Source organism: Mustela nigripes, chromosome 8, assembly GCF_022355385.1.
Source record: "Mustela nigripes isolate SB6536 chromosome 8, MUSNIG.SB6536, whole genome shotgun sequence".
NCBI lineage: Eukaryota > Metazoa > Chordata > Mammalia > Carnivora > Mustelidae > Mustela > Mustela nigripes.
In genome coordinates this window covers 22,391,523-22,410,382 of record NC_081564.1, presented here as the reverse complement: position 1 = coordinate 22,410,382, position 18,860 = coordinate 22,391,523, and the positions used below count along the sequence as shown (strand labels likewise).

General features: G+C 49.6%; 1 protein-coding gene and 1 long non-coding RNA gene across 14 annotated transcripts in view; one reads left to right on the top strand and one right to left on the bottom strand.

The window, feature by feature from the left end:
- LOC132023318 (uncharacterized) overlaps positions 1-18,860 on the top strand; it is a 101,923-nt gene that overhangs the window by 69,001 nt on the left and 14,062 nt on the right. The window contains exon 5 of one of the 8 annotated variants that reach the window (XR_009405925.1): positions 2,129-3,625. The exons of the other annotated variants lie outside the window; for them this stretch is intronic. This is a non-coding gene — a long non-coding RNA (uncharacterized LOC132023318). Of the gene's footprint in view, positions 1-2,128; positions 3,626-18,860 lie in introns of those variants that run through there. 8 annotated transcript variants of the gene reach the window in all.
- MTMR3 (myotubularin related protein 3) overlaps positions 8,210-18,860 on the bottom strand; it is a 139,966-nt gene continuing 129,315 nt past the window's right edge. For 3 of the 6 annotated variants that reach the window (XM_059408796.1, XM_059408798.1, XM_059408797.1), the window contains 7 exons: positions 18,461-18,631; positions 17,121-17,266; positions 14,915-16,331; positions 13,676-13,786; positions 13,133-13,221; positions 12,328-12,354; positions 8,210-10,387 (listed from right to left, as the gene is read on the bottom strand). In XM_059408796.1, coding sequence (XP_059264779.1) covers positions 10,216-10,387; positions 12,328-12,354; positions 13,133-13,221; positions 13,676-13,786; positions 14,915-16,331; positions 17,121-17,266; positions 18,461-18,631 — 2,133 coding nt within the window. In that variant the 3' untranslated portion in view covers positions 8,210-10,215. The remainder of the gene's footprint in view (positions 10,388-12,327; positions 12,355-13,132; positions 13,222-13,675; positions 13,787-14,914; positions 16,332-17,120; positions 17,267-18,460; positions 18,632-18,860) is intronic. The other 3 variants (XM_059408799.1, XM_059408800.1, XM_059408801.1) reach the window with 3 other exon arrangements.

The window sequence follows — 18,860 nt, the reverse complement described above, 5'->3', positions numbered from 1 at the left end:
TACAGTTGAATGAGGGAGCTCCTCCTAAGAAATTTAGTACATTTTAAAGAGTAGCTAATTCCTTCTTGCAACATGGACTACTTTGTGTGAACTGTAATGTGGTTCTGTATTTTGAAAATGAATGGTCCTGTGTAAATTCAGTGCAATAGCTCTAGTACTCCAAGGGTCCCTTTGGAATTGCTCCTGTGCCTTCTCTGCTCTGATTCAGGCCTTTTATCCGGCACGTGGCCTCTCACTGTTCTTCCCGCTCCTTCATCCTCCTAGCACCCACTCCCAGCTGGCTCTGACCAAGGAGAAGCTGGGTAAGAGTGTGGTCTCTAGAGACAGAGAGCTGGAACTCAAACCATGGTTCTGCTACTTATTTGCTGTGTAACCTTGAGCCAGGGCCTTAACAGCAGTGCAGGCTCTGTTGTCAAATGTTCTTTTCTTTTCTAATTTATTTGAGAGACAGAGCACAAGCTGGGAGGAGAGACAGAGGGAGAGGAAAAAGCAAACTCCCACTGAGCAGGGAGCCTGACGTGGGGCTCAGTCCCAGGACCCTGGAATCATGACCTGAGCCAAAGGCAGATAGATGCCCAACTGACTGAGCCACCCTGGCACCCCTCCACTGCCTTATTTTCAAATGAGGATAGAGTAGTATTGACCTACCAGGTTGATAGAATTAAGTGTGTTAGTTAATTCAAGTAGTTAAACAGTGTCTGACCCATAATAAATCTTATATCATCTTTTTCAGTTCTCTGTTCAGAAACTCCAAATAGTTAAAGAATCGAGACCAGTGTTTAACCGAAAATAGACTTCCTTGGCCTCTTTTTACAAGTACTTCCTCATTTGCTAAACTGTGCGCTCCAACTCAGTTCCCCAAACCTGCCCTCCTGCCTCGGCTCATGCTGACCTAGTATTGCCATGAGTTGACACCACTGCTGCCCCTTCAGGGCAGGTTCTCTGGTCAGATGTGCTGATGGGCTTTCTTATTCCTTTAAGCCGTATCTATGTAGGCCTTCAGAGTTGTAGAGGAAAGCTAAAGTCAGAACACGTGAAAAGTATTCTCTGAACAACTGAGCATATAAAAAATTACTTTCCACTTAGACATTGTTAAACAATAAAAATTCAGCTGAGTAACTTCAGAGATCAAATTGGCTTTGATTCAGTGACTCCTTAGTTGGGCAGGTCATGAATTTACATAGGACCATCCAGCAGGAGAAAGGCGCTGTGAAGGGCTGTACAAAATGCAGGGTTCTTAAAAGCAAAAATGGGATGGGAAAGGGGAATGGTTAGTAAGGAATGCATTGTTTCCGCAAGATGGCCTTTCTCCCAGGATCAGAGGGGGCTATATCAAGTGGATTCTCTCACCAGTACTGACTAGGTAATTCCATGATGACTGGTTAAAGGTTCTGCCTGGGGAGCTGAAGGTACAGTTCAGGTAGCAAGCCAGGATGTGTGGACGTGGGGCTTTGCACAGCTGACTTCATTTGGGGCCTGTTGTCTCTTTTTAAGCATCCCCGTGCTTACCACTCTCCCCGCACCACACCCCCCCCTTCCATCTCATACTTAAGATTGTGAGATGTTGTAAATTTCTGACGTTGACAGTACAATGAAATGGTGCCAGAGTACAATTTAAGTTTTAAAATGTAGAATGTCATAAAGTCACAGAGTATTGGTGGGAAACTGCTCAAATGACTACAGTCACGCAAATAAGGGGCTGAGGGTCAGGTCCATTAAGAAAGGAAGAGCTTCGTGGAACCAAAGAGGTGCTTCAGGGGGCAATTTGAGTAATGGAATAAGAGAGGCTTCGAGAGAAACTGAGGAAGCCCCTAACTTTTGCAAAAATGACTGCCCCACGGAAATGGTATCCTGTTGTGCAATCGTGTAATTTTAGGAGGGAAATACGTATAAAATAATTTTGTTCTAAGAACTAGCCCATAGTTGCAGTTGCACTTTGAGACCTACTAGTTTTAGTAGTAGTTTCGTTTTCCAGGAATTTCCAGTCAAACCTTTTCCACTGTTCATTATATGTAACTCTAGTCTCCATTTTAAGCAGGTTGACTCAGAGGCTTTTTCAAGCCTCAGTTCTTTTTGGACAATGAACACCCTTTAACTTAACTTTTATCTGCCCCATCTTCCCTAACAGACGGCACACTCCTAGGGGAAACAGCGTCAAGACAGAAATGCCCTGTCACCACCGCTTAGGGTGATGGGGGCGGTTATGTGTGTGTGAATCACCAGTGAAGCCTGTGCCAACCCACGGCCCTCAATTACTTGTTAAATGAATGAGTCCTGGTGTATCCAGAGCTGGTGAAAGCAAAGACCTGCAGTGAGGGGCCAGCAAGGAGGAGTGACTAGGTGATCCCAGATGGCCAGGCCCTTGTCCTCAGCTCTGTCGGGGCTCTTCAGGCATTGGCAGAGTTCTCTAAAAGCCTGGAGTGCTCTGCAATGTAGGGCTGGGTGGAGGTCGTGGGAGAGGCAAGGGTGATCAGTTAAGGAGAGGCAGGTGCCCCTGCTGCCACTCCTCTGGCTTCCCCCCGAGTAGCAGACGGAAGCTATATGAGGCGGCGCTGGATGCTCTGGTTTATTCCTGCCTGGTATGGTTTAGAACTTAAGATTAAGCTTCATAGCCAGACTGCATGGCGGAGTGTTTCCCAGTCCCAGGGAACGTGTCTGCAAAGACGTTAACTTCTTACTTGGGTGCGGAGGAGGAAGGGCAGAGTGGCACCAGTGTTCACGCCAGCTCTGGACACTGACCGGTTAGGTCCCCCAGACCGAGCAGAGGACAAGCCCGGTGCTGGAGGCTGTTTGCAGAGGTGTGAGCGCCGGCTGGGGGCTGCCTTGTGGTAAAGTGTACTTTGAGAAGGAATGCTCTGGGGCAGGGACCGGAGCACATGGCTAGTCCTCAGGGACATATGAGCACAGGGGGGGGGGGGGGGGGGGCAAGAGGAGCCTCTGAGGCAGCACCTGGTTTATCATTCAGATGAAAGAATTGCCTGAGGTGCCAGAGCACAGAGGTCATGTCCCAAGAGTTGACATTAAGAGTGTGGGAGCTGCCCCAGCGAAGACGGTGTGCTAGCTGGTCGCGGCACCTCCACGGCAACTTGAATGAACCACCAGTCTAGGGCCTGACCTTCCACATGGCAAGGTGTAGTAGGGCAACCATTTACAGTGAACGCTAATCTGGTTTAAGCTGGGTGACAGAGCCTTAAATACGTTCAGCTAGCTTGGGCTTCTTTGGCACAAGAGATGGCCAGGGTGGAGGGATGGGGATCATATGAACCCAAGGTCTTTTGCTTCATTTTCCAACCTTGGGGTCTAGGGTCCTCACGGAGGTTTTCTTACTAGATAGCGCACACAACCTGGGCCCAGGCCTCTGCCTCAGAGATCTGCACGGCAGAGGTTAAAGGCCACCTGCTTCTGCCTCCCCTGCTCCTCAGCCTGGACAGCTGGTCTCTGTCTTTAGTCAGGAACCTCAGCAAAGTGAGGCCATGTCAGTCTCCACAGGGCTCAGGAGTTCTTAGGTGTCCCCTCAACCCCAACAAGTGGTTTCTTTCTCTCGGGCCCCCTTCCATTGCTTTTACGCAATTTTAAAAGCATCAGAGCACCTGCGTCCATAAGAACATTTTAATCCTTTAATAAAATACATGTATGAACTTTAAAGTTTTTGAGTAGTGATAGTTTTACAATACATTGCAAATGTCAGACCAGAATGCTTCAAGGTCAGAATTTTACCTCCGTAAGGTGGAAGACCCAGGGTGGGGCCGGTTGTCTCCTAGTCTCAATACATGGGTGCAACAGACGTCTGCCAGACATGCAGTGTCTGCCAGCAGCCAGAGATAGAAATGCCATCTCATCCCATGAACAGTGGGGAGGGGAACATTTACTAAGCAACCACCTTCAACCGGCTCTTCTGGCAAAGCGCTGTGCTCTAGACGAGGAAGTGGCTCAGCTCCCCACCCGCCCACAAGGGAGCTCAGCTGGTGCTGCAGGGCTGGAATTCCAAACCCAGATCTGTGGGCTCAGAAACTCAGGTTCTCTCCACCAAACTAGTGGTTTTGAAACTGGCTTTTGTGGCAGCGCTTCAGGGGTTCTCTGCAAACACTTCAAATAGCTGAGATGGTAAAAATCGTCGCTTATGTGCACACGAGTTTAAACTGCCTGAGACGTCACTGTGAGGCCTCCACAGCCGCCCCTGAGTAGGCCTGAGGGCTGAGACGGAGGGCGCTAGCCTGGTGGTGGATCGCCAGGCCCAGCTGCTGCTCAGTGCTAGTTTGTAATTTGAGGGCTTATTTATAACCCCTAGGTGTTTCTTACTACTGATGTAGTGAGGATAAGGATTGAAAGCAGATGTTGAGTATTCTTTTATTAACTTCTGTTAATCCTTTTTTCCAAGCATCTACTTCACTTCTGTCAATAACCAGAGATTGCAGACAAGCTGTGACTGTTAACATTTGCAGCCACTCACCTATTATATGATTTTTTGCTCTAAAGCAAATTCAGAAATAAATTGGAGGCAGAGACCATTCACGACTAACCCATTTGCAGTAGTAAAAATGCCCCCCCGTCCTGCTGATTTAAGACAGTGTTATTACTTCAACTTAGACAATTCATGCTAATAACACATATTTGAAAGGTTAAAGACAATTATTATAGTATCAAAACCTTTTTTTCTTTTTAGATTTATTTATTTGACAGACGGAGATCACAAGTAGGCAAAGAGGCAGGCAGAGAGAGAGGAGGAAGCAGGCTCCCTGCAGAGCAGAGAGCCCGACGCGGCGCTCGATCCCAGGACCCTGGGATCATGACCTGAGCCGAAGGCAAAAGCCTTAACCCACTGAGCCACCCAGGCGCCCCTAGTATCAAAACCTTTTGATTTGGCTTGGGAGGGAGAAGGGGGCTCATTCTTTAAGCCTTTTGGTAGCATTTACTAAGCTCTTCTCTAAGATTTCTAGCTCAGAGGCAGGTTACCGTAGCCACTTATCTAAGGTTGTCTTCTGGAAGCCCAGGAGCACTGGCAGGTGGTGGAGGTGGAGTTGGGAGAGAAAGTTTCTTCCTCAGATTTTGCTGTTAATTCATTGACAATCTTGGGTAAGTCTTTGTGGCTCCCTGAGGCTGTTTCCCTCACCAAAAAAACAGAGGAGTTTGGATAAAATCAAATCATTTTCAGACTTTTATTTTAAGCACCAAAACCTTTCTTCAAATCGTATCTTACTTGGAAGTATAATACTGAATGGGCGTGGCGGCTCCCTCCCCACAAAATAGCATGAAAACCATGAAACCAGATCATTGAAACCAGATCATCTAAGATCCCTTCCATGTCTAATCGTCAGGATTTTAAGTCCCCTGCCTCTGACTCACAAACGCTGCTCAGCCGCCCCTTCCCGGCCAGGCCCCTCCCTCTCCCAGAGGGACCAAGGAGCTGAACTGACTCATCCCAGCACCCAGTATGCTGCTGGTCACCGCACTGACTAAAGAACCACGGTGGCAACCAGAATCCAGGGGCCGAACAACTGTTTGTGGGTGAAGAGGACACGTTTATTTCATTTACATGGTCACTAAGGCTACAGAAGAATCAACGGTGTTACAATAGGCAAGCACTACTGTCTGTGGCAACACACAGCGTTTCTTAAACAGCATCCAAGCCTCACAGGTTATGTTTGCATTAAAAAAAAAAAAAAAACAACAACTTATGAACCAATAGGGAAGCAGTTAAAAGGCCAATTTTAAATGCCAATGTAAAACAACTTTCAACTTGAAAATACAATTGAAATGCAACCACTAGGAGCAGCTGTAAGAAAAGGTGACCCAACGCAGGTAGAAAGACAAGATAGGAAGTGGTAAATAAAATACAATAGCCACATTTGAAAACCTTGTGATTCCCATAGGGAGTGGAGGTGGGGAGAGACTCCTTTCCTTCAAGCCTCTGAACATGGGCCTTGCTCAGGAGAGGCCTGTTCTGCAGGGGAGGCAGCTGGTACCTGTGCAGACTGTGCAGCAGGTGAACGCTGCACACAGGAGAGGAAGCGTCAGAGTGGTTTCCTGCTGCGGACGGCAGGCCTTGTGTTTTAAGAGGCAAAAGCATAGGAGGGTCACCTCTTACTGCCAGAAGCCTCTCACACATTCTAGGCCGGCCCTGGAGACACCAAGTCGGTAACCTCGACTTAAAACAAATGCTCTTAGAAAACGTGACTAGAAATTAAATAGCTGGGATTCTTGCCATGTTATTCCAAACTCCGAATGGATAATCAGTCACTGCTCCGTGACTTAGGGTCCATTTTTAACTGTGCTGTTAGCCTTTCCTTGGTGAACTCACTTGGGCAGGTGCAGCTGCAGCATTGGGGACGGGTCGCTTGAACAGGCACTCGCTAAATGAAATCCTGCAAGAGCACCTTCAAATCAGTCCTAAGAGATGGGGAGAGGCCAGGGCTAGAGTTAACTTCAACAAACATGGAATCTAATCTCCTAGCTTCACGCACAGCAGCCCGAAGTGTATCGGCTGTCTCAAGAGCCTGTCATCTTACTCTAGGGTATATTCTTGATTCCCATTTCAATATATTCGATAGCTGCATGTTGTCTAACAGATCTCCCAGCGCCATGTTTTTCGTTTTCCTTCAGATCTGCCACAGTACCTTTCTAAGTCCTAGAATATGCTTTGTTAACATAGGAATCCACAGTGAGAATATTAGCAAAATAATTCAAAAAATTTTCTGTACTTCCTCACTAGAAAAATCCCAGTGCATTAAGGCAGCCCTTTCATTTTTTAGACTCGGATTAAGGCCAAAGTAAAGAAAGGTAAATATTGAGAAAGTGCCAGGATCAAGTTCAGAGATGAGGAGGACATCCTGGCCAATCACTGTTAGTACCTCACTGCTTCACACCAAGTGCCGCCTCGTGGGGGCCTGAAGAAAGCTGGCGTGGCCCTTGGCCAACCACCGTTCTCTGCACACAGACCTCTCCCATAGCAGCTCCCAGCCTCAGCCCCACACTCTGTGCAGGTCTCACCAGCACGCTGGCTTTCATCTTCACCTCCCCCCAGCAGCTCCCCACCTGTAGGCCCCAGCCAGCCTTGCTGGGTTTTCCTCGTGTTTTAACTGGCCAAGGTCTAAACCATCAGACCTTAGGAACAGGAGCAGTGTGTGGACACACGGTGGCTGGAACACACTCATTTTTACAAACTGGTCTGAATGTGGTCTGGCCTCCCTGCTAGCAGGTGAAGGGGCACCTTCTCCCAAACAGGCCATTGTCAAACACCTGCTGGATGGCGCATGCAGCTGAGCTCCCCTCTTCAGGTACTTTACACAAGCTAGGCAGAGTGTGCATCCAGAAAGTGACCGTGGAAAAGCCTGTCCTGGAGTTGAGGCCCTGAGGGAGGCTCTGAGCAGGTCACTCTTTAGAGCCTGGCCAACCCACCAGAGATGGTGGGCACTACTCAGGACAAACCTCTAGGGAGGAAGCACATGATGTAGCTCTCCTACAGACCTGTGCGGTGGAAGGGTGCCCCAGGGTGACGCAGGGAAAGAAAATCCACCTCTGAGAAGAGCAAGAACTAGTCAAGAAGTGACCATTACTATGGTCTTGCCTGCTTGGCTGGTTCTGCAGGTCTACAGAGCAGAGGTTGGGCGCTCGGTGTGGAGGGAGGATGACCTGCAGTCAGACACATGATCCAGTCACACCCATGTCAGCTTCTACTCCGAGGGTCTCTGGGCCCACCCACTCGCTCTCATCCAAGCACAGGAAGCAGCACTTTCTGGACACCTCCCCCTGCCTCAACATCTCCCCATGCAGGGCTCTGCTTAACCAGCCCTGCAGATGCCACTGTGGGCTTAAGGGGCCAGAGCACCGGCTACTGGGGGGACATGGCTAGAAGCCAGAGGTAGTTTACTGTATTTACTACTGATGCTCAGTTCTTTGGATGAGGAACACCACCCCACCCCCACCCCCACCCCCGCCTATTGTTAAGATGCCTGATTGCTTTGCCTTTTTAGCTTGAGAGAGAGGTTAGGGGCAAAACCATGAAGGAAAGGTGTTCCAGTGCTTGGGCACTGTGGAGCACCTGCTTGCCAAGGTCCAGAGTAGAACAGAAACCTGTAGTTCCCTTCTCCAAAGTTCAGCTTCCCGGCAGCACCTCGAACTGCTGCTGTGTAAGAGGGAAAAGGGATGAAGAGGGAATAAACCACAGGGCAAACAATTAGAATGTGTTAGCAAATGCTACCATGCGGAACACTAAACTTTATTCACTTTATTTATATATTTAACAGTTCTAAAGTATTTACTTCCTGCTTTGACAAAAAATGAAAAATATAGGAGCAATGACTGTCTCCTCTTTAGGAGAAAAGGGTTATATGTACAGCTACGGAGAGTTACGGTTCCTCCTTTACATACAAAGAAAAATATTAATAAAAAAGTGCTTCATTGATCGAAAAGGGCTAAGAGCTGCAAGCATTTATTCACACTGTACATCAGACCCAAGAAACCCGTATCATAACCTCTTGGCACCTGTCACTAGGAACTGCACAATCTTTAATTAGACTGACTTCTCCCCACCGGCACGGCCAGACCATACAGAGTGTGGAGAAGAACTACACCCTGTTTCACTAAAGTCAGACTCTGAGCTACCTGCGGCCACTAGGAAGTCAGAGACTCATTCTGATGCTCTTGGCTTTGCCTGGACTGACAGCTCCAGGGGAGGCTCTGAGCCACCTCGTAACCACACCCAGGCACACACAGGAGCACCTTCCTGAGACACAACTTCCCTTGGCCAGGGAATTGCTTCTGAAGGGTCAGAGTTCCCTGGCCTCATCCCCATCTGCTCACCACGATCCGCCATTACCAGTTAGCAGCTTTTAGCAGAGCCAAGCATGGCCCTTCCCCAAGAGGGAGGGCAGGCACAAAACATGGATGCCAAGATTACAAAGCACAAACCTTCCCCACACTCACTCTACCACAAATATTCTTGATTTAAGGCTCTTTTTGGACCACACCAAACTTACTGAGGAAAGGTGCCCCAAATCTCCTACGGGCTGTGTCACAAATTTCCTAAAGAACCCTGCAGAGTCACCAAGTGTCCCCTCACTGCTGGCCAGCAGCACAGGAGCAGGGCAGGGGGATCGCTGGGCCCTTCCCACTGCCCCAGAAAGGGAAGGGAAGGAGGAGGAAGGCTGATTGTATAGGACATGCTCCCCTTTCCAGAGGCTTACACTCTAAAAGGCTGATTCTTACCCCTTAAGGGGGGAGATCCATGATTTGTTTGTTTTGGGAATGGGGAATTTTTGGAACCCTGAGTCTGGATTTCCCTGTGCTGGTCAAGGGAGAGAGATTGTTTGGGGGAGAGGCTTCCAGGTGTGCCCAGGCTCAGGGCAGGCTTTGGCCTTGGCCACAGCAGCAGGACACCGCACTCTGGCCAGTATGCACTCTTATGCCTGAGGGTGGGAAGTACTACACAGCCTGGCCGAGAGGCCTACTCATGACAGTGAAGGGAGCCCTAGACCATCCAGGGTCAAGTTAAAAACAGAATCCCATGCAAAAGAGAACATGCCACCCCCATTCCCAGTCCCTCTCACTCGCTTCAGAGAAACAAACACCTTTCTTCCCTGAAAGAGGGCCTGGAAGGGTTCCATTTACTCTGTGTCCCTCCCTCAAATGCCAATCCCATTCATCTCTGAGGTCGGACAGGCCCAGCTCCTCTCAAGAGAGAGATGGCACTCGGGGCAGTGCTCTGAGGGAAGATGCTTTCAGCCTCCTCAGCAGCAAAGGTTTTTCCAATCAGCTCTGATGTGGCAGTAGCACGAGAAATGGTCACAAACATCAGCCCTGGCTTGCTTCCCCCCACTCACTCATCCTGGGCCTCCACTCCTGACTCTGACCAGCCACCTCCCATCCTGAGGAACCAAGCCAACCTTCAGCATCACAGGACAGCATGCGGCTCAACAGTTTACATGGGGCCTGGTAACCTCTGGTCTTTCATTTAAAAAAAAAAAAAAAAAAAAAATTTTAAGACAACCAGGGGACTTCTTTCTTTTTTGGAGGCAGAAGATGCAAAAGGAGGGAGGAGGGACAACAGGAAAGAAAAATCGATCTACAATCCAGTGGTACATCCCAAATTTCTGTCACTCTGCGCAGGTGGTTCCATGCCCCCATTCCAAAGTGCACGGGCCTCTCGGTCTGTCCAGGCTGTGTGGGCCTGTCAGAGGAACAGCAGCTTGGCCTCTGCCTGCCCCAGGTCACTGAGCTTCAGTTTGAAGTGGCAGCAATGGGCTTATCCAGTTCAAGGTCAATGCTGGAGCTTGTGGGATGAAGGCTGCTATAGCAAGACTTGCACACTCGACTGGGTTCAAAGAGCTGCTGGCTGGGAACTGGAACCTTCTGATTACAACAACTGGAGCAGAACACATTCCCACAATTCCTTGAGATGGGAAGAAAAAAAACCAAAACACAGTTAGTTTCGGTCGCAGGTATGGTGTGAGGAAACCAACTTCAGAAGACAGAACTTGGTTGTGGTAATTCGAATGTGCTGGAGACTCCTCCAAGACTGAGCTGTTTCATTTTCTAGCCCAGGAAAAGCCAGGGTGGGGGTGGGGGGCAGGAAGTCCCTGCCTAGTATAGCTGCACAGCACTGTGACTTTAGGGCCAAGGACACCTGGCTGTCTCACCATATGGCTCAAGGTTACAGGTGGACAGGGGGGATGCTGCTCAAGAGAGATCCAGGAGAACAAAAGGGCCCCACGCAGCAGTAGGTTCTAGAACACTGGCTAAGTCCTGGCCCAAAAAACCCAGTGAGCCATACCCACTTGGGCAATGGCCTCTGTGTAGCTCGTGGTCACAGAGAGACCAGAGTCCAATGGAACTACCTCCGAGCCCTTTAGAGAAGACCAAACTACCTAGCCAAGCTGGAGTGGGGTGAGGAGCCTTGTCCAACAGGCTACATCCCCCAGAGGCTCGGAGGCAGCAACATGAAGAACAGACTGCTGCCATCTAGGACTGCCCTGCTGCCAGCATGCAAAGCCAGAAGACAAGCAACACATGCTCAAGGTGAAAGGACAAGAGAGCACAGATGAACACACGTGCACAAACACCCCCCCCCTTATTAGATAGGTGTCAGTCAATTACAGCTCACTCCCCTGCCCCCATGCATTTACCAGGAACTATCAGAGCTTTACCCGAAGGCCAGACTGTACTCAGGCCCCAGGGCTCCCCTCTCTTCCACTTGAAAGCCCAGCTCTGACGTGTCCATGAAGCAAAGGTGCCCACAACCAAACAACTGTCCTTTAGAGCTAAGAGGAAAAGGAACTGGTAGAGAAGTTTCCGCTCACCTTACAACCCCACTCTGCTAGGCCCTAAAGTACAATTCAATCTCAATAAACCCAAGAATGGGAGACTTCAAGGAGCCTGACATAGCCCACCAAAGACGTGGGGAAAGCAGCTGAAGGGAAGTGCTCCCCCTTAGCCAGCATCACTCGCTACCTTTTCATTTATGCTCCTCAGAATATAAACCCACAGAATGTAAACTAAGGACCACCTGGGCACAGAGGAGAGAATACTAAATACCCTCTGGGGACCAAACAACAACAACAACAACAAAAAGACCCACAAAAGGAAAGGCTAGACATGGGTCAATGGAAGGACAGAACTAAAACAAACACACATAACTTCATCTTCTAGAACGCAGTAAGAACCTCATGTTTCAGAAAAGCATGAATCAGCAAGAACCTGTGGTTTCACAGGAAAATTACCTAAATCTACTTCTGAACATATGCATTTATTTAATATACCTGCTGGAGTTCATCTTGATATGAATCTGACCAACTAAGCTTTCCTATCTGGCTTTTTTCAGGGGATCCTGACAGACCCCAAGTGGAACGCTCCACTAAAGTCTTCCCTGATAAAACAGTTCTCTGGGAAGACCACCTCTGTTCAGTCCTGGTCTCTTTGTTTAAAAAAAAAAAAAAAAAAAAAAAATTGGAGCAGCAATGCTCTCTGACTCAGATATCATGAAGCATCATTCTAGGATCCTACTGAATGACTAACCCAAAGAAAATAGCTCTGAAAACCCAACTGGCTCTGCCCCAAGAGCAGCCCCTGCTGAAGCCCAGCTTCTAAGTCACAAGCAGGACGGCTCCACTGACCTGTGTGGCCAGGAGGGGAGCACATGGCTGCAGTCTGACTCAACCCTAACTGTCTCCCCAGTTGGCTGCTCTGGTTATCCCCCAAGCCCACCTGCCTGCCTGCCTGTGCTCCCAGCCCCAGGCTTCATCCCAGTGAGTGCAGAGAGGGGGAAATGGCAGCGTTAGTGTGAAGTTATTGTAGATGTGCAGACATCACAGACAGGTTGTTGCAAATGCTCACCACGTTTGATCAACACGGTCAGTGTCCCTGCAAGGAGGGGAGAGAGAGCTCAGAGGAGAAGCCAACCAAAGACATACGGGCTTGGAGTGCATGGTAGGGAGATAAACGATCCTGAAGCATCATTACTAGACAAAGAGGTGGTTCCATTTCTACCTGGGTTCTCTCCTGTGGATGAGCTATGTCAGGATTCAGATAAACTTCCTACCCCATGAACACTGCACAGTCAGTCACCACCCTAGTTGGGGCAAAGCATTCCTAGCAGCTAACTACCCCAACCAAGAAGAAAGAAGTCGGGAGCCTTAAGGACTGAAGACTATGTCTCCTCAGCTGTCCCTACCAGTCCCCACAGCTACGTCTCCTCACTACTACCACAAGACAAGTTTGGGGTCAGGGAGCAGGATAAGGAGTAGGAAAATGAAGTTCCCTGCCCACAGCAGGAAAATTTTTCTTGCTCAGGGCAGCCATGTTGAATGGGAAGAACTGGTAGGAATACGAAATGGTAGTCTGGGTGGCAGCTATTGCTCTGCTAATCCAGGAAGCAAAACAGAACAAAAGGGGACATCATTTGCACATTTTAAATTTTAGTCATGATCACTCTGAATTGGAAAAAAACCAAAACAACAAATGCAAAAACCAATTTCAGAGGCACAAAAGATGAGCTGGAGTCCTGTAGACCGCAGGTTCTGCCTCAGAGGGGACACTGCCAGCCAGACGCCTGCATCTCTCCAAGGTGCAAGCTCTGTGGGTCAAACCTCAGCCTCCAAACCCTGGCCCATCCCACCCCCACCACACACCCAAACGGCACCTGCAGTGGTGCTTCCTGCTGGCGAGCCAGAAGGCGCTGTCACACGCATAGCAGTGGGCAGCCAGATGGTCAGGGAGCCAACGGGTCATCTGTAAAACAGGTGGGGCCAGGTTAGTGACTGGAGATGGGCCATCGAGCTGGAGCCAGCAGAGCCATGCTGGGAGCAGCAAGAGTCACAAGGACCATACTGGCTCCAGCGGCACCAGCCCAGCAGGCTGATGTCAGCAGTACAAGAAAGGCGTCCAAATCGTTTCCCTAGCGGGGACTCCAAACTCCCCTGAGATAAAGTATCAGGGTGGCAGCACCCTGGGTCACCGTAAGACTGGGCAAGGCTCCAGTTCAGAGAGGCAAGGAGGAGAGAGGACCAGACTGCTGGGTCTCCCTGACTCAGAAATTCTTGGCTCGATGGGGATTCACAGAGGCTCAAGGCTAAGTGTGCTAGGAGATTATTCCTTGGCCAGGGGCATGGGACAGGGATGGGGGTGGAGAAGAACCGCAAAACAGTTGCATGGACGGTACTCAGAACAGGGGCTGAGCCTGTACCTCCGTGTCCTGTTTATCCACCTGCTCCCAGCTGGCTTCAGAGAAAATCTCTGTGCTGCAGCGAGACAAACAGTTCTGATCCAGATTGCTTTCCGAGTCGGGGATTGAAGTCTGTTGGCAAACAAACAGAGCTGAACAGAATGAACCTGGCTCCTCCCAGAAGAAAGGGCTTAGTAAAGAAGGGAGCACTGGGGACTTCGGGTGGGCCTGAGTATTAAGGGCTGCCAAATCTGTTGGCACCTCAGCCATCAAGAAATGGGTTGAGCAGGTGCAGAGACAGGGCTAAACTCAGGTGGAAGAGAGATGCACAGGTCTAAGGCTGTGGGCAGTGACTGCAGGGGAAGGATAGGCCTTGGGCTCCAGGAAGTGACCGGGGTGGCGTGTGAACTCTGAGTCAGCTGCTCCAGTGAGTCTGTTACTCCAACCCTGCCACTTACATCTGTGTGTTGAAACTGAGTGCTTTGGGCATGTCCTCCTTTCTCTGAAGGACTCTTTGGGAAAATGAGAAACCATCATTAGTATGAAGGAAATACCGAGAAGTCAGTTTGAATTGAAAGTCATTGGATGAGCCCGCCTTTAGTGTACGCTGACTGCTTCAGAGCCAGGCTCCTTCTTGTACTTGAACACATCGAGTCAGACCCAGCCTGGGAGGAGAGCACCTCCCGGGGAGCCTCCCTTCACGTAGCCACCCCCCGCCGACTTCCAGTCACCAGGCACCATCAGTGCTAACTCCTCCACAGTGCCAGAAACCCAATTCCGTCTCCCCATTTCTACTGCCATCACCTGCCACAGGGCAAGTACAAACATTTGTTAATTAAACTACAGCTGAGGGGAGGGGGAGGCAGGGGAGCTCACAGTTTACTAGCTACTGGGGTAGGATAGGCATCATAATTTGACAGAAATATCTGATATTGCCCTACTAATGAACCCAGGAGTTCATGCCTTTTCTTAAAACATGATCCTCTCTCCAAAGAGATCTGACCAGCCACATACTGAGTGCTGTCTTCCTTATTCTAAGCCTGAACAGGACCCCTGTGGTAAGCAAGCAAGGCAGGAAAGAACAACAGGCCGACTGCCATTCACAGCTGATGCTGATTTCCAGCCTCTCAAAAGAACTACTCTGGACCTTTCCAGTTCTTCTAGAAATCTGTACCAATTACCGTGCACAGGGCACAAAGAGCACCCAGCCTCAGTGTGCCCTCTCCTAGGGCAGCTATGGAGGCACTGTGGTCAACTCACCACTTCATCCCCAAAGTCCCCATTGAAGCGGAGGGAGCCAGTCAGGTACTGGCTCTCCAGGCGACTCCTCAGCTCCTGTACTTGTTTCTTCAAGGTCTCCACTTCCTGCTGATGGCCTGACTCAATCTGACGCAGGCGCTGCTGGATAGTGTCCGTGTACACAGGCATGCCATCATCGTCCAGGTGGCTGCGGGAAGGCTGGTCAGGGCTGCCCGTTGTAGATGGCCTCCCCAAGTGGCTGTGCAGCCACTTGTGGTGCAAGTTCCTCGAGTGTAAGTGGGCAGAGCCGCAGCTTGTAGCAGACAGCTGGCGGCTCAGTGAGTCCTTGCTCTTGCCAGCCTCGCCACTGGTGCAGTGCCCGTTGGGGGTGGCATGCTTCTGGAGAGTGCTAAGCCCTGGGGGCTGCTCTAAAGCCTTATTTTCAGTCTCTAGGGCACCATTGCACACAAGCCCCTCTTTACATTCGGCTAAAGGCAAGGCACAAGGAGAATGTGTTGGGCTGTGGGTGCTGCCAGGGGAAGTCCTATGTACCACAGATGCCACCTGGGGCCTCTCAGCTAGGCTCTTCCCCGAAGGCCGGGGCTCCATGGTCTGAGGAAGCATGTGCTTGTCACTGAACCAGCCACTGTTTACCAGGCAAGGTGTATGATGGCCTTCGGGCCCACTTTCCGACTTGACTTGATCTTCTGTTAACCTATCCATTGAACTGTCTGTATTTGGTCCTCTGGCCTCAAATGGTACTTGGGAGGGCAGCAGAGAACTTGACTGTGAGGTACCATAGCCATCTTTTGCATCTACTGGGACTGGAAGAAAAGCTTCCTCCCTACCCTCTGTGGTAGCTCCTATTTGGGGCTGTTCCATAGGGACCTCCTGGGCATCCTCTCGCTCGAGGGACTCCGGGAGAAAACTGGGGAGAACACTGTGCCTACCCTGCTGCTCAGGAATATCCTGGGAGAACACAGAAAGGCCAGTGTCTGGACAGTTCACCAGAGCAGCATCACCCAGTTCTGGTTCTTGAGGAAAGATAATGGCTGAGCCCTCGGGGGTCTTTGCCCTGATCTGCTTTTCTAAGACAGCCTCCTCTTCGACCTCCTGCATCTCAACGCTCCCCCTATGGGGAGGTTCCTCTACCCCACTCTCCTCTTTGGTGGCCTCTTGCAAAATGTTCTCCATCTGCCCCTCAGCCACTCCAGCCGCGACAGACAGCTCAGCACCGCCCAGCACTTTGGTGGGCTTTCCCAGGCTGTCAGGATCGAGAGGCTCCTCCCCAGGACCAGCTAGGCTGCTCAGTTCCAGTGAGCGCCGGTGCTCCTGCCACTTCTCGTTCAGACTTGGGTCACTGCTGCGCCGGCTGGCCAGAGGCACTGTGTTGTCACAAGCTGTAGTCAGATTGTCAAATGATCTAGTCTTTGGTAGCCTAAACAAAAGGAGTTTGAGGGAAATGAGAATCTGAGGCTGTTCAGAGGAAAGTAGCAGACAACTGGTTTTAACAGGCAGTTGTTTCATAACTGGGTCCACTGTAGCTCCTCAAGGAGCCATGGCATCTCCCAAGCGTGGCTCAGACTGACAGGCAAAAAGCCCCAGGATTGGCCCTTCTTCTAGTCTGCAAATCTCCTCTCAACCTACCCGACTAGCCCCACCCCACCCCACGTCCCTACAAATAAACAAATAGCAAATGCTGTATTTAAATATTTTAAAAAACATCATGATACTGCTCTGTTTCTCCACTAGTGGCAAAGGAAAGTAGCACTGCTGGTTTTCTATTATAATATTTTAAATTAACATGTTGTTTAGCAGTCTGAATTCAGTAAAGTTAATTCTCCAGTGGCAAAGCCAAACTTTGTATCTGACAGCATTTGCCTTTCAACCCCAACAAGACAAATGACAGCAGAAAGGCAAGAGCACAGAGCAGTGGCTGAAACTCAAGCCAGAGGGTCACAAGGAACCTAGAGGTTTGCACATTAACTGAGAAATGGCTTGTTGCATGCAGCCAAGCAATACAGTGACAGGGCCCAGTGCCCTTCAGGAAATGAGACTCTCATGGCCTCAAAGCCTGAAACCCTTATAACCTGCCCTGAGTTAAACTTCAGAGATCTAGGTGAGACATGTGGAGCTGGACGCCATGATCTCTGACCATGCCTGTGTGTGCCCAACACAGAAGCACACCCATGAGGGATTGGAGGCTCAGCATCAAACGCGGGCTCACCGGCTCAGGGGCGGATCATCAGGGCTGGTGCCGGGGGCTGGGTACGGTGCACAGCTGTCGTCCACGGGGGTGGATGGGGATGGACAGGGCAGGTACACTGCGCTCCATAGCATCAGGTTACGCACGTGACACACAGGGTACAGCACCTGACAGGAAAGCAGAGGGGATACAGGTTTAAACAAATCCAGAAATGAGGGTCAAAAAGTCACCAAGCTGTAATCCAAAAGGTGTGTACCAGCTGCATTTCCCACCTGAGGGCCTCCTGTGGGCATGAAAATCTAAAAGATTTTTAAAAATCTATTTCTCATTAATTACTTCTTAGGTCCCCTTTATTGAATGACCTACTTTCATATCAGCTTGGTTTTAGTTGCTTTTACTACATATGAAAGTGAGTCATTTCACTAAATGGTAACTATGTTTCCTTGTACAAAAACGGTGGCTTCCGAAAACACCATCAAACCTGTTGTATAGGATCACTTAAATTTGGGAAAAGAAGGGAATTTTCTTCCTATACTGTGACCGAAAACACCATCAAACCTGTTGTATAGGATCACTTAAATATGGGAAAAGAAGGGAATTTTCTTCCTATACTGTGACTTCCCCAGCAGGCACAGTGAAGGAAAAGGAGAAGCAGTTAGTGTAAATCTTTCCTTTGACTACTTAAATGTAGTGAGAAGCATGTTAACAGTCTAGCGAAGCAATACAACCTCTCATGAAGCTTCCTTTTGACTTCTTTAGATTTAAGATGCATTCTGACAAAAGGAATATCACCATGTATCAACACAGATGTGTGTGCCTCCTTTCCTCTGCTTAACTGAAGGTGCTCCTTTGCAGAAAAAAGTCCACCAGCTCTCCATGTGAGCAGAAAATCACATGGACACACATGCTAGTGTCAAACACACTTCTGCTCTCAGAGACAGGAGCTGCAGTGCACATCATCACCTGATGGCACTGGAATGGTGCCAGGGGCCTGGTGGCAGCTCCTAAGCTATCATGGGCACCCAGGGGACAACTAGGTTCCCCTTCCATTTGTTAGACCGAACATGTCAAGAGTGAGTTAAGCTCTAAAAGAGGTGTCAAAAAAGATTCGTGTCTGGAGTGGCAAAACAGAGACGGGTATTAAATCAAACCACCCTAAGCAAAAAGGGGTTAGAAGCAGATCAGAGCAGCACCAGGAAACAAGCCTTCCTCGGGACAGATGGAAGAAACAGAGAAAACAAGTTTGCTTGAGAAAACAGAGATGCCTCTTAGAAAACAGTCACTACCGAAAATGGCTCCCATATGTCACCACCCCCAAATTCCTTCTGCTGATCAGAGAGGAAAGGCTGAAGGATACATACGGCTTCCGACTGAGAGGAATACAGTAGGTTTTTGAAAGCCTTGTTGCCTGCCCGAAGCAACGACCACACAGAACACGTCCGCTCCTGAGTATGCTTTTCCCCTCTCTCCTTGGCATTGTTGCACAGGAATGTTCCAAACAGGCAGGAATAGGTATGTTGCACCAGTTTCACCTATAGGAGTCCAAAATCAAGCAACAGGGTATATGTCTCTGGGGGAAGGGTAGCCCTGCTGAGCCCCCATTCCCCAACATCCCTGAGAGCACCTCAGAATTCACACTCCGTAAGGATGGGGAAACCAAGGAAGCCACGGAAGAGCTGCCTCCTCGTACCACCAACCCCAACCACTAGCATTCCTGATTCAAAAGAGCAAAGACAGATTGCTGGCACCCCACTCCTCTTG